Consider the following 24844-nt stretch of genomic DNA (forward strand, 5'->3'; position numbering starts at 1 on the left):
TTATCATGAATCACCTACATTATTATGATGTTCCGAAAACATGAATAATACATGAAAACTACTAACGTACGAGCACACTTGACGTACATGAGTTTCAGGTATCTCCGCCTTCACAGTGGACGTTCGGTGAGGTCACTACCATTTCACAATGTGGCATGGTGGAAAGACACACTGAACCAACCATCGTCAGTCCAAGGCAGATCGGAGTCCCTTGTAGTTGCTTAGTTGCTTGTAGTAATGTCGAGACTCGAAGACGCGTCGGGTTCGCTTGAGTTCGGACCAACGCAGGGAGTACGCAGGGTTTGGCGCGTCCCGGCGCTGGCCGAGAGAAATCCCACGATCCTATGCTTCGAGCTTCGGGTTCGATCCGGAGGTCCCGGTCGGCGCTTCAGCGAAGTGCGTAGTGCTCTCTGTCTGCCTTTGCTCTTGCTTTGCTCGTCGACTTCAACAGCTTGGGCACACTTACGGTCCACCCGAAACAGGAATGCAATCATCAGAACGCTTATGTAATTGGGTTCCTCATGCACCTCTACTCAACTACCCGCATCACTCAGCCTTATCAGGATTACACTCGTGCTTCGTGTCGATCAGACTCGAACTGCCGCTCACCAATCCAAAGAATATCCAAAGAATCCAAAGAATGTGACCCCAGCAGATGTCAGCTGACTTTCTGCGTTGTGATGGTGACGGCAGCCACTGGCCTCGTCAAGCTCGCGCTCTTCCCACCGGACTAACTAGTGTCCAATAGGATCAACACCCTCGATCTACTCTTCCCTCGTTATCCAGGAACCGAGCTTGGGCCTTCCCAGCCCTCTTGGGAAAATCGCTTCTATCTTGACAACGTCAGAATTCCTCCATGAAACTTGTCGCAAACCTGGGGAGAAAAATTTAAATGAGGTCGACGAGTTGTTCAAACTGGTTCGTTGTTTTCGAGATTCTCCATCGTATGCCGGAGGGATCGGCTCATAGAGCCAGTCTCCCATGATGTCGGATTGATGATGTACTTAGGATAGCCCATACTGGCGCATACATATATCTCGAGGACTGTTGCGGGCGTCCAAAAGATCCTTGGTCTCGCGTATCATGACGACCCTAGATGGGACCGCCCTCGTAGACGCGGCGACTAGCTACCAGACGTTTAACGTAAGTGCAGTATTGCTGAAACTTGGCCATGGTCATGGATCTGAGGCGACAAACGCTCTAGTATGTCTACGGTACGTAAGCATCACATTGTGGTATGCCCCAGCGTGGATATTCAACTTCCTCATTGCGTCCAAGTTTCTGTAGCAGCACTTTGGGTGCGTAGTCCTTCTTGCGAAGAGATTTGTTTACGAGCATGATCTAGGTGTACGATTACGTAGTCACCCTTGACGTAGAGGCGAGTGGTTAGCCTTCACGCACGCATCCAACGACCTGAAGACGTGCTACACAGATCTCTTTCCTCCGATATTCATATGTACGACGGATCAAGGCCCTCTACCTGGCAACAAGATTTCTGCCGTTTGCAATGTTGGGCATTCACCTATTCCGTGTGTTGCCAGTATGTAGCGCTGCGCATAGGTTATTCACGGCTCGCACAGTCAACCTTGACCCGGGGGAGTCGGAAGCGGTCAGTCTTCATCATCAGAGTGGTCACGTCACAAACCAATAGACAGGCCTGGCAAATACTAGATGTGCAACCTATACGACGATGTGTCTTCGGGTGGGTTCTGCCTTTGAGTTGACAGGCCTATGCTGAGCGTACGCGGACCTTTTGATCAGGCTTGAGCTTGTTAATCGTCCTGTGTTCCGAATGTAAGTAATGACTTGTCAAGGCCCGAACGCCACTAATGCTCTCATCAAGCCCTCTTTATCCTCCGAACTTATGCGGTGTGGAAATGTGACAAGCGGATCCTAGCTCTTATTTTGGCGAGTTTTATTGTAAGTGGTTACATCACAAGCCATCGGCCAATATCAAATATGTTACCATGAAGATTGCCATAGTCTTGACCGTTGTGGTCTCGTTCTTGCCTTCTGTACCAGGATCTAGTTGTGAGTGCATCTATTTCTTCACCTGTGTCAATCTCAAGGCATCAGACATTATTCTTCCTGGTGCACAGGTCACAGGGTGCTTCCTGTTGTATCCGGCCGTCTTCACTTCGATTCCGTATATACTCCTCATTGCTTTCGAGATAGGTAGGGATATACTCTAATCACAATGGGCGATTTCTGAACAAGAATTTCTGGTGTTAGAGCTCATTATCCTCAATATTGTTCAAGGATACCGGGTTAGACGAGAGACCAAGGGGCGACTTTTTGGCATTCTGCTTCAACACAACCTTTTCTACTTCACATGTGGCCTATGTGAGTATACTCATTTCCATCGCCTCGGTGACGTTTCAGCTCATATGGCTTAGTATTTTCTATCCTGAACGTGGCAATCGCTTTGACAACCCAGGTAAGCATCTTTGTAGTTTGCGGTAATAAAATATGTCCATCTCAACGCGCCATCTACAGTATGGCTATAGTACAATGTTTGAAAAGTATGTACCATTTCGCTCCCATGCATACATTCCCGTTTGAACGAGAGCGCAGCCTGCAGGTAATCATCCACGCCATCCTGGCCACGCGGATGCACCGTATGTTGTGGATCAGGAACGAGAACCGCTCCAGTCATTCGCGGTGGCAAGATTCAACAACAGTAGTCAACATTGAGATGCTCCCTATGACATCCGCATGACCTTTCTTTCTAAATAAACTACAGTCACGTTATCGTATCAGCACGCCATTTTTGTGGGGGCGGGCGCCCGCTCCCAGAGCGTACGGCTCGCTTAGTCTCAAGTTGCCTTATCGGGCGTATAGGAACCATCCCGAGTGACACAGTCAAACGCGGTCCAAAGAAATCATAACTCCTCCTGCACAACATACGCTATAATGTTCTAGAGACACTTAATGCATAGCTATGATGCATGTGTACAGTTCTCAGAGATTATATTCTCAGAAAAAGACATAGTAGACTTTATATTGCCTTCGAATGGCAAATCTTCCGCCAAAAGTCGATAAATTTCGCATTCCCTAAAACTTTCCATCGGCACACTCTACTGCTTCAAAATTTGAGATCTGATATATTTGGTCGACTGGCCACAAGTCTCAGTGACTACTTTTTTAAATTACGCCCTCATTCGATGGCACTCGACATCTAGCCCCATCTCTCAGCGACAGGGGCTGGGTCATCTTAACGTCTCCATATAAGGTAGCTTGGTCTAAGCGACGGGCACGCCCGCGGGCTTTGCCCGTCCCCAATTTTTGGGATCGACTCGTGGACAGCATTCATTCACTCACGCAGTGCACCTGTAACAAAATTTCCAGGGCTCTGATTCAACGGCAATTGAGGACCGGTGCTGAATATTGAGATCTCGCATAAAACTGTGCGTAGAGGCGCCGCAACTTGGTCAGACATCAACGCGGGGGCGCCACCTAAGTAATTGCACATGTCATAAGAGAACTGAATCGGATCTAAGGAAGTTCTAGCTGAATTTCAGTTGCCGGTATCTCAGATCCGTCAGTAAAGAGCTAGGACCGCTGATCATTCTCCCGACGCACTCGACTAGCACTGAGCTAAGTGCATGTACTTATCACTCTACAATAAATATCCTTAGACTTAGCTTACTGCTTGAGCTGGGACCTATTTGCGTCGACCGTCCTCGAGAACCTACTCCCCCCCGGTGCTGCACATGCAGGCGGCGCTGAATCTCGGGTTGGTGGCGCTGGTCCAGATGTTTCCGAGCTTGATAATTGACCTGGGACAAACGAGAACTCGGATGCCGTTAGTATTTGTACGTGTCGGCTGCGAAGATCGCTCGATCTGGAACTTGCTGGACGTATTCCTCTGTAGTGAATCAGAGGCGTACAAACGAATGTTATAGAGCGACTTATTGAAGAAAGATAGTCACACATGCTTCATGGAAAATGTGGAACGATACAACATACCACTTTAAACGCAAAGAACTGGATAAAATTGAGCCAGGAGAGTGTGAATGAGCTAGCTTATCTCTTCTCGAGTGCTGCTATCAACAAGCTATTGACATGTGAAGAGCACGCCGGCCTCGAGTTAATAAGTTATCCATAGTAGATCAGTTCCGAATCAGCGCTGTCTCCTGTTCCCACAGCCATCGATGTCTGTGGATGCTCGGGAACTTGAAGTTGTCAGAACGAACGTTCATACCTGTACGATTTGATGCTCAAACTTGATTTTTTGGACGCGCTTAAGCCCCCGAAGGAAATGAGGGTACAGCCGATCCGGAAAAGCTTGTCTGAGTGTAAAGTAGGCCAAATAATGTAAATTAATTCCGAAAATTCGCGTGAATGCGCCGAACGCGTCGTCGTAAAATGTCGTCCGCCGTCTGACGGCCATAACACCTCATTGTCCTCTCAAATCGAACATATATCACTATGGTCTACCGAACGATTAGTGAAGATATCAAGATCCGGGCATTGGACCTCGTAGAGCAAGGTCACGAACATGAGGAGGTCGCTCGCATCCTCAAGGTGTCTGAGAAGAGTATATCCCGATGGTTCAACAGCATCGACGAAAAGGGATCACTTGCACCGGCTCGTGAGCTCTGTGGACGTCCAGCTGCACTCAATGAAGACGTCAAAGAGAACCTCAGACAGCTCCTGATCGAGAGCCCGAACCTATACCTTGACGAAATCGTTGAGTGGCTCGCACTATTTCACCACACTCAGATCTCGACCTCTGCACTAAGCAACACCCTCATTTCTCTCGGTCTCACTCGCAAGGTGATGGGTCGAGTTGCTGCTCAACGAGATGAGGCTGCCCGAGATGCATGGAGACGTGATGTAGCTGCCAACTTCACGGCAGAGCAGCTGGTCTTCACTGACGAGAGCAGCAAGGATGGTCGCACACTTTACCGACGCTACGGGCGTGCCCAATGCGGAGTACGACCAACAGAGATAGCACCTTTGGCACGGGGTGTGCGTTACAGTATACTACCAGCACTGTCGCTTCGAGGCTATGAGGTGGTGCGCATTGTGGAGGGTTCGGTTGATGGTGAGATCTTCTTCGACTTCATTGTGAATGACCTGGTGAGTCTTATCATCTTTGTGCGTCCGAGTCTCTCCTACTAATGCTTATGACATAGCTCCCTACTATGAATAGATACCCAGCCCCACGAAGTGTTCTTGTCATGGACAACTGCGCAATTCACAAGTCCGAGGCTGTCCGAGAGGTGGTTGATGCGGCAGGTATGTCCCTAGATTATGTACCCCCACAAGCCTGTACCCAATGTCGTGCTGTTTTGCAGGCTGTGTGCTGCTCTTTCTTCCCCCATACTCGCCCGACTTCAATCCGATTGAAGAGAGCTTCAGTTGCGGTAAGGCAGTACTCCCTGATTTGTACATTTGACTCATCTGTGGACTTAGTCAAGCACTACCTTCGCCGGAACTGGCACCTGTTTCGAGACAACGAGTTCCCGGAGCTTGACTTGCGTGAGGCTTGTTTGACTGCAGTAACAGGGGATAAGGCTTGTGGGTGGTATAGGGACTGTGGGTATCATTAGTTCCGTCTCTGTTACATCATCAAAACGCCCTTTGATATTGCTACCTAAGACCCTAAGCTAGAACGTGATATTTATCTACAAAATATCCAGCAAATTATGATAGTTCTACTACTAGTTGAATAGCAGCTACGTAAATGCAAGGTGTGGTTCAATTGAACCACTGGTCAGGCCCAGTCCCCACCTCGTAATTACCCGAGTTCGCCTCGTAACTGAAGCCCGAATTACCATTGCCATCCTGGTGATAGGGGTTACCGGCGTAGTGCATCTGCGGTGCGCCATGTGCTCCGTAGCCGCCGAGATGGTAAGCCTGTGGCATCATACCGTGACCCATGTTCCATCCTGCACCATACGGCATAGCAAAGGGTACCGGCGCACCAAAGCCAGGTCCTCCGTAGCTGGCCCCTGGGAATTGAGCTCCTCCGAAGGTTTCGGTGGGGGCTGCATGCTTTGTCGGAGTCCCAGTCAACTTCCGACCATCCTCCTTCTTGAAGAATGGAGCACCGAAAGGGATCCGGTGAGCATCAGTCTCCTTCCGGCTCTGAACAATTAATAATCCGATGAGCACATTATTAGATGAATACGTAAAAATAAAGAGCTTACAATTGCGTGAGCCCACACCCGGACACGCGCGGATGTCAACTCATAGTGGAGGTTCAGTGGTGCGTACAAGAAGCAATGAACGTCAGGGTGCGCCGGGCATTGCCCAATTGGATACTGTTCCTGCAGCTGTTGCACGATTGGCTGCAGGGTCTTGTCGAGCGAGAGCTACGACTGAATTGAGCACAGCACGATTTCAGCGGCGTGATTCTCAGGGGTCTCACCTTTTTATCAAATAGCTTTGCCGGTACCCTTGCAGCCTTCATTTCCGTTTTTTCGTTCTCACTCTCACTGCCAAACTCATCCGGCTCGACATCAGAGCTTCCCGCCCATGTCGCAAAGTTTACATATTGGTTGCAATGACCCTTCGCTTGTAGTTTAATTACAATGTAATCCCAACGGACACGAGGCATTGCAATTCATTGCAATGAAGTCTCAAGAAGCTTGCAATCAATTGGATTCGTTCGTTACCATTGCAATTAGGTTTCAACGGTTACTCAATCAAGAACTCATTGCAACCGGAAAATGAACTTTGCGACACATGGCTAAAACAGTATATTAGTATAGCCAACGCGAATGATGAGGTACTTACTGCTCTTGTGGCCTTTAGGAGCTTCGCATTTTTCTTTGGGGGATTCATCGTCACAACCACCACGGTAGAAGGAGTGGCATTCGCTTTGATTTGCCCCACCATGGTCGTCAGACCATCCGGACTGGTGAGCGGAAGCCCACTACCCCTCTCTTTCAGCCATTTCCAGGCCATTGACGCTACGATCAGGTTGTCGGGCTTCGTTTGGACCAAACGGGCTAGCATTTCGAGAAAGCCCTCCCACGACGCAGCCGCCTCCTGAGTGATAACTTTAGGACCATACCTAAGGGGATCCTGCTCCTTAAACTTCACCCGACCGCCCCTCCCCTTCTCCTCCTTCGGATACAAGATGACCTCCACCGTTAGCGAAACAGTGAACGTGTCTGGGGCCTTCACTGCTGAGCTGAGAGCGGCTGTGCTTGGGTTCGGGGGCCGTCCGCGACCCTTTCGTGTAGACGAGACAGGTTTTGAAGCTGGGAGCACTTGGTGCGTGGATTTTTGAGGTACGACTTCAGTTTTCGTCTTTTTCTTGATCGGGCTGTCGTTCTTAGCATCTGGCAGGGCTCCGGAGGTGGGCTGGGGCAAGTGGGGTGCTGTACTGGCGTCCTGGTTGTCCATTATCAAGTTCCCGTGCATCCGTTTCCTGGTTGAGAGTGAGGGGATGCGGAGCACAAGCCGCTCTGAGGAGACGAGCAGAGGCAAGGGATTAGTTAACATCACGGTGTTGGCCTGATCTCACACCTTTGGCAGTTTTGTCCGCTCCACCTTCATCGGCAACCGACCTCTCGGTAGTGTTGGTGGGTATCACAGCAATCGCAGCTCCATTGGTGGGAGCACGGGTGGGGTCGTACAAGAGAAACTCACTGAGACTGTCAGGTGAGCCCTCACGATTGCTGTGGCCATCTCCATCGGTGTCATCACTGAGCTGGATATCAGCAGGGTCGTATCCAGCAGCGAAAACAGCATTCCAGTAGTCGTCGGCATTTGCACAGTGCTGGCGAAAATTTGCATGCCATTCTCTGAACGTTTCGTTTGACATGGCCTGGAGTTCCTCCTCAGTGTAGTCGGGGAGGGGCTCGGGATAGTCGGGGATGTGTTTTGAGTGCATTGGCATGGTTTTGTCGATGTTTTGAACGGAAGCGGATGAATAGCAGCGAGGACAACGCACGCGACGATGCTCTCGAGGGACTTTGATTGATTTTTTGGATATTTCGGAATTAATTTACAATGTTTGTACTACTTTGCTTCCGGACAAGCTTTCCCGGAGCGGCTGTACTGTACTTGTTATATCCCGACGATGTGCGTCAAGACTCTATATCACTGACGAGACTAAAGTCAGTTTTAAGACGGAGGTGATCCAGACCACGACGTTTCAATGCACTCGAGGTTTACCAACAAACACGGGAGCAGAAAAGGCAAGTACATACCGACGTCGGGCCTCGGGAGTCGGGACAGAAGACCATATCCCAGATTGGTAAGTGGCTATGCTTCTATTCTACTCGCTTCATCCGAGACCGTGACCGAGGCGATCAACCTCCTCATATCCCCCCACACAACATACAGAGATCGAATCAGCCATGCCTCGTGTCGTCAGTCGAGACTGGTCGAGGAAAGCTGGGAGGTAGCGAAAAGAAGCTATGGTGGCGGCAGCGACAGCGGAGAATGGGACCAAGATAGCCGTAAAACGCTGAGGCGGCAAGCGACTAGGATGCCGTAAGTTTCATCTTCGAGCCTGACGAGGCTTTTTCATTGTTGCTTTCCCCTCCTCGTTCGCCCCGGACCTCCGCCTTCTCTTACCTCCCTCGGCATATATAACTCTTCCACTCGTTTTCGTAACCTACCTCGCATGCTAATATGCCTTCCGTAGACGAGGCCCCCGCTTCTCCTTTGCATAAACTGTTCCACCGCAGCCCATCACGACAGTCCAGAGTGCACTTGAGGAATGTCAGCGCCAGCAACCCTCTTTCCTATCAGAGAACATGGCTCTTCGGTCGTACACTCAGGAACTCGGGCGAGACCTCCCAGGTGACGCTGTCCTCCCATATAACCTCTTACACGCGTCTGACGCGTCCTACAGGATCCATCGTCTTCCACCCCTGTCCTAGAAATTACCGCCCAACCCCCTTCACCGTCGAGCATATCCTCATTTGGGTCCGTCATCCCACGTCAAGATCGTTTACATGTTTCCTCGCCCGAGGCGTCGGCGTCTTCCCTCGACAACAGCTCTCCGCGTTCCAAGGATGCCACTCGGGACGTCCTCGACATATCCGATGTGGCCTCGTTCTCGGAGTCTGATGCGGAGATCCATGTGGAGCCACCTTCCGACAATGAAATCATTTACGAGCCTCAGAGTGCTCGCTGTAGTGCATTCTTTGACTCGATCCTCACAGATGTCACAGCTCAGGCCGATGAATCCACCGAAACTGCGCTTTCGTCGGACAATGACGCGGATGACCAGAGCGCTGAGAATGGAGCGACTCCTCGAGCCACAATGCTTACCTTTGCAGGCTTTCTGCGACCGGCGTCTCCTGCCTCTTTAGCTTCCTCGGCCTCGGGGGCGGCAAACACTCCCCGTCCGCGCTGTCCTTCCCTTCCTTATACTGACCCCCGTATAACTTCCATGGTAACTCTGCGTCAAACGTTAGCTAGCAAGAAGTCAGCATCCACGGTTCGCTTGTCTGAGTTCGGAGCACTCGGCTTTGGTAGACAAGCGGCTGAGAACGTGAGTGTTTAGATTACTTTGTATGCGCATATACTCATATAATATAGGCTCGTCTGGCAGTGACGCTTCAAGAGGAGTCGAGTGGTTGTGCTGAAGAATGGGATGCTCAACGGGAACTGATGAATGCGAAAAGCTCACCGGCCCCTATGCTACGGGCGAAGAAGACGAAAAAGCGACCGCATGCGTTGAACCTGAGCACGATCAACACCCAGCTGCTTCAGCCACAGTCGGCTGAACCGTCGCCTGCACGGTCTCCTGGTCGCACTCGATTTCTTGTTCCGCGGGCCGAAGAGTCACCTCGCTCGTCCCTCCCTTCTCCTTCCCTGGCTTCACCGCTTGTCCATCAAGGCCCTCCTGAGCCCGTATACAGCCACTCTTCCCCAGCAGAGAACTTCCACGACACCCTGCAAGTGAAGATCTCCCCAGGGGATCCCGAACTCATGCCTGCCGACTCCGAGCTGGGATTTTCTGCCTCCGTTTCATCACCCTCAGAGTACTCCCAACTATCCGTCAATGCCTCCCCTTATTCTACTATTTCTCAGAAGTCCGTGTACTCCCAGCCATCGTGGAATGAGCAAACGCCCCCTGTTCCCTCTTCCCCTGCTGAACCCCAGGCTGAAGAAACGGCGTACCCATTCCCTGATGCATCGACAGCCTCGCCAGTGGCGGCATGCACCACTGAGCAGCTCATGGCGTGCACGGAGGAAAACATTAATACGGTTGCCCCCCAACTAGGCATAAGGGGTCTGACAATCCTTGAAGACGTCCCTTTCGAGCCTTCACGATCGTCCAGTGAGAATGCGTACGGAACTGACGCACATACGACGCGTCAGAAGACGCATACGCCTACGCCTCCTGAGCCCGTAGCCCGCCGCCCGTCTACATCTCGTCCAGAGTCGACTGAGAGACTCTCGCCCGACTACGGCTCCAACCTCGCATCCTGCGGTCATCGCTCCTCTGCGTCCGCGACCACGAACAACACGAACTGCGCGCTGTGCGATGGCGGCAGCAGCCGGACCAGCGGTCTTCCCAGCCCGCCTGCCACCCCTAGTTCCCAATCCTCCAGTTTGCCGGCGCGCACCGAGACTCGGCGGAGGTACGGCTCGAGGCGATCGAAGTTCAGCACGATCGAGGATGACCCTATCCCAGGCTACGTTTCTACGCCCCAACCGGCGCCGGGCCCAGAGGTACGGCACACCAAGAGCATTTTGATGCTGAACACGTCGGTGCATAAAGATGCAAAGCGCGTGCAGATACAGACCCCTACTTCTGAAACGCCTCACAACGCGTTCATTAACCGCCCGGTCAGCAAGCCGCTTTCGAACAGCCAGCCTCAGATGTCGTCGATGGACAAGCCCCCTACCAAGCCTGGGAGATTGCGCTCTTCTCCGATACTCAGCGCTTTGTTCACTTGTGAGTAACGTCGCCTGCTCTTATCGTTCTTTCGCTAACGTCTGGTTGACGTAGCTGCTCCTACCAAGGCTGACCACGATCCTGTGGAATTGCCCGAGAATTCTCCGCAAAAGGGCAGAATTCGTAGATCATTCTCGCTTTCCTCTAGAAAATCCAAGACATCTCCCGCGGCGCGGTCGATGAAAGCGAAGTCAACAACATTCACCGGACAACAAACGCTGTCGGAGCCTCTCAGAAAATGGAAACGCAACTCGCTCCCGACTCAGCCTCAGTCAACGCCCTCGGGGCCTCCGCCATCCTCGTCCAGGCCGAGGCGGTTCTCTCTCTCTTCAGTGCCAGCTGGCTGCTGGCCACGCAATATTTCGGCTCATTATCCCCCCATTTCGACGTCCTATGTCGACCTTTCCTTGCCCGAAGAAATCCAGGAGCCCCAAAGACCCCAGGAGCCCCAAAGACCCCAGGATCCCCAAAGAACCCATGTACCCCAAGAGTCGAAGTATGAGCCCGATGTATTATTCACCGGGCCTACCAGGCAAGCGTTCATCCCCGGCCCGGTTTCCACCCCTCCATCTCCCAATTCATCCACCACGGATTGGACGCTCTCGCTCAACTCTTGCGATGGGAATGCATTGCCCCAATTTCTGCTCGGGACGCAGATGGCGAACGCACAGCCCCCTTCTGTTGACTGGACACTCGACATGCCGCTCCCGCTCAGTCTGCGGATGTCTGTGCCGATCAGCATCTGGACGGCCAAGTTCGTCATTAACAGCGAGCAAACTACCAGGCTGGACCCTTCCGAGACTTCTACTGAGAGCGATGCCACAGAGAGCGATGGCGAGCTCACAGAGGTACCTGAGCGTGAGATAAGGGCAGGGCTGGGTACGTCGGTGCAGCTCCCGACGCCGTTGCCTACGCCTATCCCATCGCCCAAGTTCACCACTGGCTTCGTCCAGTCTGTACGCTCTTCGGAGAAGGAGCATAAGAGAGTTCGCTCTGGTGGATACTCCGGAGGTCTGAACATGGATGGCGGACGCGGCAAGCGCGGATCGGGGTGGGACGTCTGCGGGTGGTTTGAGGACTATACCTCGGAACATTCGGACTCTGACGAGTCTGTCGTTGAGCCTGTAAAGAAGAGCGGGTGCGAGACGATCAAGGAGGCTGGGACGGGAGACGAGGGCGACAGCACAGAGGAAGAAGAGCAGGACAGCGAGAGCGAAGAGCAGGAGCGCCGGGACGGCCTCGGCGCGCTTCAGAACATGCTCAAGCGCGGCGAGGAGATATTCTATCGGCCTCCCTCACGTGCGCATAGACGCCAGATCGGCAGCGTGAGCACGTCCGCGTCGGTCGAGACTAGCGCGTTTGTCAGTGCGAGGTCGAGCTTCAGCGCTCCCATCCGCGCCTGACATGTCGGCATTTCAAGGGTTTGGCTTTCATGACACGATGGGATACGTTGGACTCATCCTTACGACTGACGCTATGAATATCACATCCGGAACCATTGGACACAGGTTTATACCCCCAGTTGAAATCGGACATTCATTTGTCGATATCTCACGCTCTTTTGCACCCTACGTACCTACCCAGATTTCTCTTAATTCACCGCTTACATACGCCTGGCGAAGCACATTACTCTCAGCCCTTGCTTTTCATGATTGTTTACTTGTACACACTTATCTTCTGGTCCGCTCTCGTTGAACTTTGTTCTTGCTCATGGTTGTCTTTCTTGCTCTTGCTCATGCGTTCAACGTACGTCGTAAATACTCGCATATATCTGAATCGACAGGGTGGTACAGGTTACGGGCTACTTCACACAGTTAGGTTGGATGTATAGTACTTAGCCAATCGCTTAGGCTCGCGATGCCCCAATACAACTATCGCTTTGAAGGTCCATCTCGGACTCGAATCTGACACTTTTCGTACCACCATCTTCAGGTGCTCCTTCAGATGTCACACCTTGGCTGTCGCTTGCTCCCGGGGAACACCGAATCGGAGGCCGGCGAATTCCCCATCTTCACAACAGAATAGCAACACGGAAATTGGACTAGGTGTTCCTTGCCCATGTCAAAATGGCGTTCAAATGTATCTTCCATGACAGCCAATTAAAAGGGAGCAAAGCCGACTTGGAAATTTACTCTTGGGCGGCTTAGGCGACATACGCGTTCCGTGTTCATCACTAAATGGGCGGACCGAATATAAGTACATGAGCAGTAGTAGAATCCGTTATAACTGACACCGTACCTTAATGATATTTCGAACCTCCAGCACGAGTGGAGCGTAAAGTCCGTTTTTAACATATGGGAAATCAGACCAAAATTAGATGGCGAAATGGTCAGATCACGGATGATATTATAATATTGATGGCTGTCTTACCGCTGACGGTGCCTGCATGATAATTACATGATAAGATCAGCTGGTGTTTTATGCTGTATGATAAAAGCTCACGCCATATGATGAGGACTCGCAATCTCGCCCATGATTCCAATGACAAGACATTCATTGTGAATATTATATAGTACATCATGTAGCATTATTCGAGGTTAAAACGATGAATGAGGTAAATACACGAGAGCAGCAGCAATTCACGAGAGCAGGTATGGCACGAGAGCAGCAGCAGTAGACGAGAGCAGGAAGTCTGAGCAGAGAAGCAGAGCTTATAGACCGTGAAGCCGACAGTCGGAAGGGAGTAAGAAATAAAAACATACGTTTGGGGGAACACAGGCCCAGGACAAACAATCTCGGGGAAGGGAGGAGACGTGAGCGAAATGACGCAATGATACACTGATATAACATACCTAGTTGCCAGTCCTCTTCGCCGGTGGTTTTCCCCCTGTACCATTAGCAGCGTATATTGTTGTATTAGTACTATACACGAGTAGCGAGAGCAATGGTCAATAACAAAGTTTGCTAAGCAACGTACCATCTTCAACAAGCCCCCGCACAGCGGGGGAAGGTCTGAACAATCACTTCTCTAACTCTAGTGGCACCGAAATGCACTTTGAGCCTTTCAAAAAAAGAAACAGTCAGAAAACGTCAGGAAAATTGTAGGGGACAGATAGTTACGCCCTTGATCTCGTGAAGGGTCCCAAGAAGACGTGGATTGAGAAATGAGCGGGCCCCAAACAACTGTGACCATTAGAAGGAGGGGTTGCGCTGGCGGCCACGTTGGATGCTGACTCGTGAGGCAATGGTGGTGGCAAGAGACAAACGAGGGCGGGAGGAAAGCATCTCAAAATCCGTTAAATAAAGAAGGGTCTTGACTCTTGCATTGCAGCGCGCGCACGGGCCAGCTGCTGCAATTGGTCAAAGGAATTCGACTGAGCTTCTTTCTGCGCGTCATCGATAGCTTATGCCTTCCAAGTCAGTTCTTCATCGCCGCTCGCCCCAAACGGAACTTCTTGAACCTACTTTTAGGAGAGCGACGATCAACAGTCTTGGCGGTGTTTAAGTCCTGCAGCAGCCTTTTCACTTATCTGATCATGATATAGCCTTGTGTCAGAATTCATGGTAGTACACTGATCGTCTGGTCACTGGTGAGTAATATTACCATGTCCGTAATGTCTGTAACTCGTCGTCATCCCCCTGCACGTTTTGTGATGTCCGCGACACATAGGTCGCATTCACTTTGGACCCAAAAACCCTGACAGCGTCAATGAGTGTACGTTTTATTATGTGAACATGTATGTCTTCCAAGTCTCTTCTATTCTAGAAACTAATTTAACATTACTTTAGTTTCGTTGATAGAGACATGTTCATGCGTTTCCGAGGCGGTGCGATCGGTCACGATTTGCCCCCATACTGGAACCGGAAACTTCTGGATGCCGCCGCCGCAATTCCCGAGGCCGAGGAATACGAGCTACCAACCGATTCGGGTCAAGACAGCGACAATGAGGAGGGAGACAGTGATGAGGAAACGGACGGGCATGAGAGCGGTGATACCAGTGATGAAGAGGGAGACACAGCAGAGCTTGCTGAGGCAGAGACTGCAGCACGTACGGATGAAGGGCTTTTTTGGGTGAAGACGAGGCTCTCACTAACGCGACCGGCTTCGCATCATTGTAAAGGTCAGCTGGTATTCGAATCTCTACCGTTTTTATTGTTCGTTAGTGTTCGTGTCTACCTCAAGCGGTGGCTGCCATATGCAGTTGAACTTATAGCTCAATGATAATTTTGTTTCTGAAATGGTCTCCGTATTTTATATTCGACTAACCAATGTACGAGCAAGATCATCAATTTCGATCAATGGTAAAGTGTCCGCGACATGGTGTTCGGCCGAAATTCACTGCCACACTGTAACGATATGTTAACTCAATGGGAATGCGTCACCATCCGTGATCATACACAAATGTCTCGACGACGATATTATAACGGTGATCACTCGGTATAAAGGTCAAACTTTCCCCACCCATTTAGTGATGTTGGAGAGCTCGCCAGACTAGAAGACATTCACACTTAGGAGATCATCATAGTATAATATGGCCATTGTTGCTAGTCAGTAAACTGTGGAAGGAGTCAGCAATACCGCTAGAATCTCTTTACAGCGCGGTAGATGAGCAAGTTGGAAAAAGAAAAAGGAAAAAAAAAAAATATGAAACTATGTACCCTTGTGTACCGAGCGGCGAGGTACGACTTCATGAGGACCACGTGGCATGCCGGTCTGGATCGATTTCCTTATCCCCGAACACGTGTGGACGATGATCGAACCGCTGAAAAGGCTCCAGACTCCGTGTCGAGGAACCGCGGGGAAACCTCAGAACCCGAAGTAAAAATCTTTCGAATCAGGCGCCGCGGCACCGCCAACGTCCACTGCAATCCACACCCTCAAATCTCAAGTCTTGTCCAACCAAGATCTTACACCGTCAGTACTACTCATGGGTGCAATTTAGTTGGATATATCACATCACCTCTCAAAAGCATACACGTCGCTCACGCATTGGCCAGTCGATTACCAAGTTAAATAGAAGTATTATTCGAATGCGAGACTATAGGTATCAAGCCAAATAATAACCACTCTATACCAAATCTATCTCTAGAGACCAACGTTGATGGGGGAGCAGCCAAGGTTGACGAGGCCCTTCTGCAACGGAAGTTAGCAGGGGAAGCGAACCAGAGTTAAGTGAGGATACGTACGAATGTGTTGTTCGTGCAGCAGACGGGGTGCTGGTTGCACTGACCACCGCCGGAGGAAAGAGCGCCGATAGGCGAACAGTCAACGCCGACCTGGCCAGTAACTTCCCCCACGACGATGCCGAGGAGGCCAAAGATGCCGGTGAGACTCTCGTCATCAGCCTAGATAACGGAAAGGAAGACTTAGTTCGCTGCTGACAAAACGTGCGAGGTGGACACGCACCTGCTTGACTGAGTTACAGCACTGAGCCGAACCGGTGTTGCATTGGTCGGCGGCGACGACGGCAGCAAGGGTGAGAGCAGCGAAGGTGGAGGCGCGCATGGTGATGAGTGAGAGTGGAAAAGATGAAGAACAGAGGGCAAGTGCTGGTCTGAGGGAATATTGGCTGATGCAGGCAGCATTTTATATGTTTTCGGATATGGGTCTGCTTTTCCCCGTCCTCCGCCTCATGTCAGGGTCATGGAGTTTCGGCGCGATTTGCCCTAGAGACCCGCTCTCGACCACTGGTAGCCAACGGATTATCCAGGAACACCACAGTGACCCTGTCAACGCATGTCAGGTAATTCGGAATTCGTGTGCTGGGGAATATCGCCGTCTTATTCGAATGTTCCACGACAGAGCCTCGACTTGGCCTCGACTCTTTGGCCCTTGGGGTAAGCCGCAGCTTTATTAGAGGAATGCTGTGTTTCGGGAGGCTGAAGCCCGCCATCGCGTTCAGTTGACGGTGAGGACTAGAAATCTTCATCAGTTCAGCCAAGGCAAGGGACCTTGCTGGGTTCTCAGAAGTTCAGGAGAACACTCGGCAGATCAATAAAAGGGAGTTCCGGAAGGATACCCTATTCATTTCCGCAAGGCCACCATGGACCACCGTGAGGAAAGCAAGCGAAGCCCCAATACGAAAGGCACGGAGCAATCCTGATTGAATGCGAGAAGCAAACTTCTTAAGCAGCTTCCATTGTGTTCAAACATGATGCTTCTCTCGAATTGAGCCTCAGCGGGACTTGTTCTCGGTGCTCCTCGGGACTGGCCGGAAATGATCAGAGAATGTGTGCAGAGACTTCAAGTACGAATGGAGTTGGAGCGACAAGGGCAACCATGCCAATCTACATCATCTTCCCTGTCAGTATCGACCTTCAATAGAACAAGGTGAACTAGGGACGTAATGAATGACGGAACGAATATCTCGCGAAGATATTTCTCTCGCAAGAAAAATGGTTTTGTTTGGAGCGGCCGAGAGGCGGAGTGCGAGAGACGCCTTTCAGAGACAGCCTTGCATTGGAGGTCCTTGCACCTAACCAGTTCCAATGGATTAGATTTGAATGATATGAAAAGCTTCCAGTGATGCTGTTTAGGGGAAGACAAGGGAACACTCAGAAAGGTTGAGACGCCAAAGAACGCGACAACAAACAGCGAATATCTCCGTAAATAGTCGCAAACAAGGAGTCGAAACTTTCCTCAGGCTGCTGCCGCGTCAGTTCGACTCAGTTGCGAACTGAAGCATTCACATACTTTTCCTACAAGCCAGGGAATCATCAGGGATTACCTCAGTCACGATCAATCGCGTCCTGAACGTAGAACGGGCCCGGGCAGTACCTACTACTAGCAGTGACCGACACTGATAGCACCAGACCTATCACGGCCAATTGTCTTCTCAGAAATACGTTCTTAATCCCCGTGGACGGCACAAGGTCAGGGGTACCAGGCGACTCGTCCAAACTCCGTATGCCTCTCTCGATTCCTGACCGCGAGATGTGGCCTGGTCATATCCAATATACGAGGGGCCTTGCTTTAGCGCAAGTCGCGGTGGACAAATGATCATATAAACAGAAGGGAACTTGGTTATTCTGGTCCTGACTCCTAGATCATGAATACTATGCGCTTTATCTAACAGGCTGTTAACTCAGCCAGCGTTTAATTAGTTGGCGTTGAGCCAGGCTTAATGATGTAAACGTCCTCGCATCGACGCGGATTTGTGGATCGGCTGGCGGTTGGGGCGCATTTAGGGAGCGCACTGAACAAAGGCGCCGGTGTTCCAGAGGTATACCGTGCATATCTAAGGCAAGTCCTGGAGGTCTTCCATGCCCTTCTTTACATCTGTTGTTTTACCATGCTCACCACATACTAAACTGCCATCACGCTCGCTGTGCATGTGGGTAGCTGTTACATCGATGTTTCGTGTTCGGATGTGATGGTGGCTTATGTGAAAGGAGTGGCGCGAAAAAAGCCGAACGACCATTGCATCTTTTATGCTACTTTGCCGCTGTTTGATGGTTTGGCTAGACCGGCCACACTCCGCGCATTGATACTGATCCCTTGAGCTTTAGCTGAAGCACTTAGCTGGTTGCACAGCACAATATTGCTAGTAGTACACCCGACAAATTAATAATTCACTGCTGAGCAGAGGCCACGCCGCCTTCTGTCGAGACCCACAGGCCCATACAGGGCGGCGAGCGGTTGCGATAAGTGTCCCTTGGACGGAAGAGCAATGAACACACCGTATTATCTGTTGACAGCAACGTCGTTGTCAGCCGTGCTCATCACTTTGCATTGCCTGCATTACTGCATGCATTATGATGCACTATCGGAACTCATCACTAATATCATGCTATACGTGCAGACCAGCGTCACGCATCTTTGATAATCTTCTTTCGTGATAACAGTAACACTACCATCAATCTGCACCCAAATGGTTCAGCGAGCGAGGCTAAATAGATGATTGTACAGCGATTGATATCGGTGCAATTCTCATCTAGTTACGAGGGCAGGATGGTCTGAAGATAGCCCGTCAAAACTGCGCCTTCCTGGCGTGAACAAGTGACGTAAGAATTGCATGGCAGTACTGGAAAAGATCCCTTATAGAACAGCACATGTTATTATGTAAAGGGTCTTATTGAGCCTACCAACTAACTAGCTACGCATAGATCACCTTCGAGGCCATTACACGCACTTGAAACTTTTCATCAGCAGGCCTCTATTCTTCCTTTGAGTCCCGCTACGTCAACTTGCAGGGAATAACACAGTCAACATTGTTGACATCGATGAGTACTTGCCGGAGCTCCCACCTCCCTCTGGACGATGCTCCAGAGTCTGAGTGGTGTTGCTATCCCTCGGCGCGCGACCAGACCCACGCGTTATGTTCCCACTCGTTGTGCGTGTTTCGACCCGCAAAATGACCATGTAGAACGTGATAGATATTATGGGCATGATCTTATTTTGTGTGGTAAGCTTTCCAAGCTCTGGTGAGTAAAAGGTGTGAAAGAGAAGACGCACAAGGTCGAGGGTAACATACAGTCCCTGGTTTTGCGTGACAAAAGTCAGAAGCACCGCGAGCAGTGTGATGGAGTATAGGAGTCCGGCGTCAGCAAAGATGCGGGCAAGCGGGGCTATCATAGAGCGATGTGGGTATCCTATGCTCTGCCGCATCAGGCGTTCAGCCCGGCGGCCGACGACCCATAGGCGGTATACTAGTAGCGCTGCAGAAGATATTATTGATGAGTTTCGGGATCATCAACCTATATACCAATAGCTCACATGTACTGAACACGTTTGCAACCAGACTCGACACAAGAAAAGGTGTAATCAGTAGTCCCGTTTCGGACGCGAATATATCGTTCTCTCCATCCTTGTTATGAATGAGGGTATAAACAGTCCCTGCTCCCGTTGCTAGAAGAAGCCTTGAGCACAGGATCCGCATGCCTTGTCAATAATCATATCCTACCACTCACCAGCGACGATAACCCAGAGTACAAGTGGTAACGCGACAACCTTCCATGATTGCCACGCAACATAACACCGGAATATCTGATAGATGAAGGCACGCACCGAACCGGAGGAAAATAGACGAAGGTTCGTTGGTTAGAGAGTAAGGTTGAGAGCTCGGTGACTTACCACGACGCCATCTCCGACAAGAGTCTGAAGTAAATATAGCAGGTTCTGGACCGCAAACGTCCATTGCGCCCGGTCCGCGAAGAACGCATTTGGCCCGCCAAGGTAGGAGTCACGATAGAGGACTAGCCCCTCGATGCACCGTATCACATCCACGATCCAGTACTGAGGAATGGGGTGCACACGGGCCGAGGTTTGTTAGTGTACCGCAGACATTGCACATGGCTAACGCCAGCCAGGTAGAAAGACACGCACAGCGGTACTCAGAGCAAAGAGAGCGAGGGAAACGACAAGCTTACAAGCCAGGACACGCTTTGGGCTGTCCCTAGTGAAGAGAACCCAGATGGTTCCAGCGAACAGAAGTAATGAAATCCCTTTGAAGATTTAAGAAGGGTGCCCGAAGAGAAGAAAATGTATGTGCAAACCATAGAGTACGCTCTCGAGCGCGAGTCCTAATATAGAGGCCATGTCGAGCGAGATACCGTTGGGAGTCATCGAATGATGTGGTCAGGCAGGCGGTATGACGGAGTCTTACCTGAGAAGGGCTCACAACTTATACCACATAGCTCTTGTGATGAAGAGGCCTGCAAGAAAAACAGCTCATTGGACGCATGCAACACCAGTGCTTCATCATTCCCCAAAGAGGCGAGCCCGGCGGGACCAGAAGGCCATGCAATATCCACGGCAGTAGTGAACGTTACACTCTGAGATCTGAGAAAGGGGCTTTGAAGGGCTAAATATGCGTGATGAATGACCAATTCGCACACAACATCACTAAATGAGGGGATGAATGATAAGTAAATGACCTTGACCGACATCACAGATCATGACAAACATACACCAGGGAAATGGTGAGACTCCGACACGAGTAGCATGTAAAGTCCGTTTTTAGCATGCAGGAAAGATCACAGGGATATGATCATAGCAAAGAATCTATAATCTACTCGAAGGGGCGTGTTATCATTAGCAGATACGGCATGATAATAACATATGGTACTCACAGCTATTATAACTCACAACACGTGCATTATAACGACTTGCAATCACGACAAGGTTTTCAATACCAAGAAATTCATTGCAATTAATATAGTACACTCTGCAGCAGACAATACAGTATACAAGAGAATATATTGAGGCTAGCATCTGCAAAGGATGAGTACAGTATGAGCAATATACGAGAGCAGCTCTTATTAAGCCCAGGCATGCGTCGCCCGCGAAGCAGCTTGCAGAAGCGCCAGGCAGGGAGAATGCGCAGCAGCGTGTACAGGCTCCTGAAGAGCGGAATGCCGTGCTTGTACGTCGTCGACGGAGCCACCGCACCTCCCTCCGTACCACCAGCCGCCGACCCGCCTCCCTCGGTCTCGTATACGCTCGAGGTCGTGCTCGTGTCTCCTGTTCTCGCCGAGCTGGATGATGCCGCGGAGCTGGCTGCGGATATAGATGGCGAGGAAGACGCAGAGTCAGGGGAGAAGGCGAGGGTCCAGCTCTGGAGGAGGACGAAGCGCCTAGTGGGCTCGACGCGCACGCGGGACGAGTCCAGGGCGTGGTAGACGAGCGCGTGGCTGGTTGCATGGCCTGTGTGCTCGGGTACAGCGAGGAGGACGTCGAGGGCGAGGGTGGATCGGGCTGGCGACAACAAAGAGGGTGAGGATGATAAAGGGGCAGAGGAGATAGACGAGCGGAGGAACAAGAGGTTGAGAAAACAAATGAATTAAAGCGAGACACTAATCGTACAGAGTACGGACAGAGGCTGATGTACTATGTAGTTATACGGAATCTTGCGACATAATCACGTGACGGCTCCTCACGCGTGTCACTTACAGCAGCAGGGTGTAATCCACAGGCTGCCAGGGAGAGAAAGGGTGGCGAGGGAGGTTTGGGTGGAAAGTGATGTATGGATACTGCAGAACAGGTAAACGAGGGAGATATCTTGGATGAGGACGAAGCAATAACTGATGAGGCTGAGTTTTGAAATTTGATGCATTGTAGTCTTCAGATAGTAGCTAACCGGTTTATGAACAGTTTCTTATAATCGAATGTTCATATTACATTTGATATGACATTCGGATTATTATGCTTCAACATATCGCGATAGATTTTATCTTGAATTTTGGTCCATGGTAAGCTCACTGCCATATGGTACTTAATGATAAGATCCCTATGATATGATAATCCCGTTATCAGATAGTGGGCTAACACTTAAACGATGTTGAATCGTCGCCAATTACGATCATACACAATTCTATTAACGGTCATCTTATAATACTCATAGTCTCCATTATGCCCCGAAAATTTTCCCCCGATTTAGTGATGAATGACATTCGCCGAAACATACCTTCGAGCTTCGCCAGGACAGTTCTGTAGGACGTCCTGGCCTTTCCTTATTCATGACTAAGCTGTACTCACTGCATACGCCGGGTCTCCATCATGTTTCCTATGTCTCTCGGATGTATTGTCGCACCTTGTGGTGTGAGGTGTTGAGCGGACTCAGTTGTAAAAAAAAACAGCATCACGGCTTTTATGATACATCCCAGGGGGTATTTGGTGACAATGCTGAAACCGTCACACGAAGTATCGTTATAGTACCTACTGAGTACTGAATATTGAATGCTGACGGTTTGAGCCTACCTGTGTGCGCTGTTGGCTCGCATCATGTTTATGACAACTTGGGGAAGATGGAAGAACTGATGCAAACGGTAGCAGATGCAACGACGAAAGAAGATCTTGAGCTCCTGGAGTCGGTACAGCTCCACCCATCACCGCCCGGGCATCCGAGAAGACTTGAGCGGTAAGAGAAGGTCCCGTCGAACTCTTGAGATCATGATATAGCAGTTGGCATCCTTCAAGTGACTGGTTTCCCCCGAAGGTGTTGTTTTCCAAAGACCGAACCGAGGCTAGTGTAAAAGGCTGTGGTTACAGGAGGGAAGGTAAAGCGGTATCAGCGATTGCGGAGTGCGATATGTTCTAAGAAGCAAGGTATGTAGATGGACAATTCGAGGGAAGGATTTGATAAAAGGTCTCGGTATGACTCATGCTCATGAGCCGAAAAGGGGAGTAAAACTTCCGGAATTAGCCCCTGTGAAGGATCTCACACGTCGAGTCAGAGCAGATGGTTCGAACTGAGACTTTTATGGCTGAACAATGGACAAAGAGAGTATTGGTCCGTGTTTGTGGCAGCGATTCAATTTCAGCCCTCTACACGCGATGGAACGCGTCTTCAAGATGTTATCTCGACCATTCCTTTGAGCCCGAGCACCCCCTCTCTTGTGCCCCTCGCATACAGCCAGTTTCAAGTGTCTCTTCCGCATATACACACATTCGCACCAGATTACAAGCCTCAACTGACCAAAAACGTGACATCCTTTCAGAATGAAGCGTGGGTTTCTCATCAATGCCCAGGAGAAGAAGGACAAGGCAAGAAAGCGTGCTGCTGCTCAAGCTCAAGCTCGGGCCCACGATGCCACCCCCCCTACGAACCCCACTAATCCATCCACCAGCTCTGCACAGGAAGATAAAAAGGAAGAAACACCTGCGACAAAGTAAAGCCACCCGACCATTACAGGTGCTACATGCTAATACGCGACCCCTACACAGAGAAAACGCCGATGCCACCGACAGGAGAACAGATGATCTGGCCCGACTAGACTTACATACTGTCCCCAAGTGGTTCAGAGACGAGATGAGGCCCGACGACACGCGCAACCGCGTCATCTTCCGCTACTGGCCGCGCGACCCCAACGGCCAGGTCATCAAGCCCTCGCCCCTCCGTGGCAAGGAAGCGCCCAACGGCATGAATCTCTGGGGCGCTACGCTCTACGACTTCTACAGGACCCGCCGCATCCCGGACAGCCCGTACCTGTCCACCATATCCACGGGCAGCCGGCTCGCCAAGACCATGCGCGAGTTCGGCGAGCTCGAGCACGCCAAGGACGAGATCGCGTGGGCGGACGAGGAGGCGGACCCGAAGGAGCTGCCGCCGTGCGACATCGGGAGGCTCGTCATGGACCACGATTTCCTCAATGCAGGCTTCGGCGGCGTGCCATTCGAAGGGTTTCGCCCCAGGCCCAAGCTCGAGCAGCGGATCCCGTTCCACTTGTTGCCCAAGAAGCTTATCGTTCATGATCCGTGGAACCTCTTGACTGTCTCTTCCGAAGACTTCGACTCGGATTCAGAACAGCCCGAGCGTCCGAAGCGTGAAGAACCAAAGCCGTGGACGGAGATGAAAGATATAACGCGCATATACACACTCAGTCTATCCGAGGCAGGCGAGGCCAAAGTCCGCGAGTCCCGAGACGCGGCGGAGAAGGAGACCAAGGAGCTCGAGGGATCGCGCGAGATATACCGGTTCATGGCTGGAGAGGTCAAAGAGGGCAGCACCGACATGCCGCTCGTCCATGCCATCTTGCCGCCGCGCCGCGCGCCGCGTATGGAGCTCCCCGAGGCCCACGTATATATCTCGCCGGTTGCGCACCTCGGGGAGGGACACCACTCAGCCGTGTACAAGGTCGAGCTGGAGCTGCCCAAGGACATGCTGATGGAGGAGAGAATCTGCGAGAACTGCTTGTCGAGGAAGGTACACGAGGCTGTCGTCAAGATCTCAGAAGAACGCGTCGAGGCCAAGCGCAAGGCGAAAGAGAACGCGAATGAGGCCGGTGCCTCGGAGACTCAGCCTGATGACGATGTCGAGAGTGTGTGGAACAACTGTGGCAAGTTTAGTGTGGAGTACGAGAGTGAACCGCGCCGCACGTTGGCCTTTGTGGATGACGAGACCGACCGCTGGGAGGAGGACGGGCTTAGCGCAGCAGCGAAGGCAGAAAGAGACAGCAGGACAAGTCGTGACGCAAGCCGCAACAAGCCCGCCGAGGAGCCCAAGGATGCCCAACCCACGCAAACGGACAAAGGAAAGGGCAAAGCCAAAGAGGCTGACGCCTCGCCTGCGGAGAAGACCAAGAGCG

At 51.1% G+C, this 24844-nt stretch overlaps 9 protein-coding genes across 9 annotated transcripts; 6 read left to right on the forward strand and 3 right to left on the reverse strand.

The window, feature by feature from the left end:
- The first annotated feature begins 481 nt into the window (after positions 1–481).
- CONPUDRAFT_140867 (uncharacterized protein) lies at positions 482–3027 on the forward strand. Its single transcript, XM_007764906.1, has 17 exons — positions 482–506; positions 564–683; positions 749–918; positions 1009–1143; positions 1205–1214; positions 1279–1298; positions 1346–1378; positions 1433–1609; positions 1672–1702; positions 1762–1794; positions 1844–1920; positions 1974–2031; positions 2077–2175; positions 2233–2343; positions 2397–2437; positions 2497–2522; positions 2575–3027. The coding sequence occupies exons 2-17, from the start codon at positions 656–658 to the stop codon at positions 2717–2719; spliced, it is 1194 nt and encodes a 397-aa protein (XP_007763096.1). The 5' UTR covers positions 482–506; positions 564–655; the 3' UTR covers positions 2720–3027.
- Positions 3028–4431: 1404 nt separating this feature from the next.
- Positions 4432–5237, forward strand: CONPUDRAFT_34507 (uncharacterized protein; the record flags this gene model as incomplete). Its single annotated transcript, XM_007764187.1, has 3 exons — positions 4432–4897; positions 5012–5085; positions 5142–5237. Coding segments are annotated over 3 exons (636 nt in total), but the record flags the coding sequence as incomplete, so codon positions are not given.
- A 469-nt stretch (positions 5238–5706) lies between these two features.
- Positions 5707–8024, reverse strand: CONPUDRAFT_161011 (uncharacterized protein; the record flags this gene model as incomplete). The annotated part of the gene is made up of 4 exons (XM_007764907.1): positions 7486–8024; positions 6748–7424; positions 6159–6323; positions 5707–6096 (listed from the first exon to the last, which is right to left on the reverse strand). The coding sequence occupies exons 1-4, from the start codon at positions 7856–7858 to the stop codon at positions 5707–5709; spliced, it is 1605 nt and encodes a 534-aa protein (XP_007763097.1). The 5' UTR covers positions 7859–8024.
- A 313-nt stretch (positions 8025–8337) lies between these two features.
- On the forward strand, positions 8338–12687 carry CONPUDRAFT_161012 (uncharacterized protein). Its single transcript, XM_007764908.1, has 5 exons — positions 8338–8457; positions 8612–8769; positions 8822–9466; positions 9514–10879; positions 10934–12687. The coding sequence occupies exons 3-5, from the start codon at positions 9236–9238 to the stop codon at positions 12280–12282; spliced, it is 2946 nt and encodes a 981-aa protein (XP_007763098.1). The 5' UTR covers positions 8338–8457; positions 8612–8769; positions 8822–9235; the 3' UTR covers positions 12283–12687.
- A 1937-nt stretch (positions 12688–14624) lies between these two features.
- CONPUDRAFT_148300 (uncharacterized protein) lies at positions 14625–14983 on the forward strand (the record flags this gene model as incomplete). The annotated part of the gene is made up of 2 exons (XM_007764909.1): positions 14625–14868; positions 14946–14983. The coding sequence occupies 2 exons, from the start codon at positions 14625–14627 to the stop codon at positions 14981–14983; spliced, it is 282 nt and encodes a 93-aa protein (XP_007763099.1).
- An 828-nt stretch (positions 14984–15811) lies between these two features.
- Positions 15812–16666, reverse strand: CONPUDRAFT_78645 (fungal hydrophobin). The gene is made up of 3 exons (XM_007764553.1): positions 16227–16666; positions 16007–16165; positions 15812–15953 (listed from the first exon to the last, which is right to left on the reverse strand). Exons 1-3 carry the CDS (start codon positions 16323–16325, stop codon positions 15906–15908), a joined length of 306 nt encoding a protein of 101 aa, XP_007762743.1. The 5' UTR covers positions 16326–16666; the 3' UTR covers positions 15812–15905.
- Positions 16667–18980: 2314 nt separating this feature from the next.
- Positions 18981–20455, reverse strand: CONPUDRAFT_114323 (uncharacterized protein). The gene is made up of 7 exons (XM_007764910.1): positions 20315–20455; positions 20145–20263; positions 19893–20054; positions 19730–19805; positions 19536–19667; positions 19275–19477; positions 18981–19211 (listed from the first exon to the last, which is right to left on the reverse strand). Exons 1-7 carry the CDS (start codon positions 20382–20384, stop codon positions 19002–19004), a joined length of 972 nt encoding a protein of 323 aa, XP_007763100.1. The 5' UTR covers positions 20385–20455; the 3' UTR covers positions 18981–19001.
- A 636-nt stretch (positions 20456–21091) lies between these two features.
- On the forward strand, positions 21092–21439 carry CONPUDRAFT_148302 (uncharacterized protein; the record flags this gene model as incomplete). Its single annotated transcript, XM_007764911.1, has 1 exon — positions 21092–21439. One exon carries the CDS (start codon positions 21092–21094, stop codon positions 21437–21439), a length of 348 nt encoding a protein of 115 aa, XP_007763101.1.
- A 2129-nt stretch (positions 21440–23568) lies between these two features.
- CONPUDRAFT_46529 (uncharacterized protein) lies at positions 23569–24033 on the forward strand (the record flags this gene model as incomplete). Its single annotated transcript, XM_007764406.1, has 1 exon — positions 23569–24033. A coding segment is annotated over one exon (465 nt), but the record flags the coding sequence as incomplete, so codon positions are not given.
- Between the last annotated feature and the right edge of the window lie 811 nt (positions 24034–24844).

Source organism: Coniophora puteana (assembly GCF_000271625.1).
Source record: "Coniophora puteana RWD-64-598 SS2 unplaced genomic scaffold CONPUscaffold_1, whole genome shotgun sequence".
Lineage (NCBI taxonomy): Eukaryota > Fungi > Basidiomycota > Agaricomycetes > Boletales > Coniophoraceae > Coniophora > Coniophora puteana.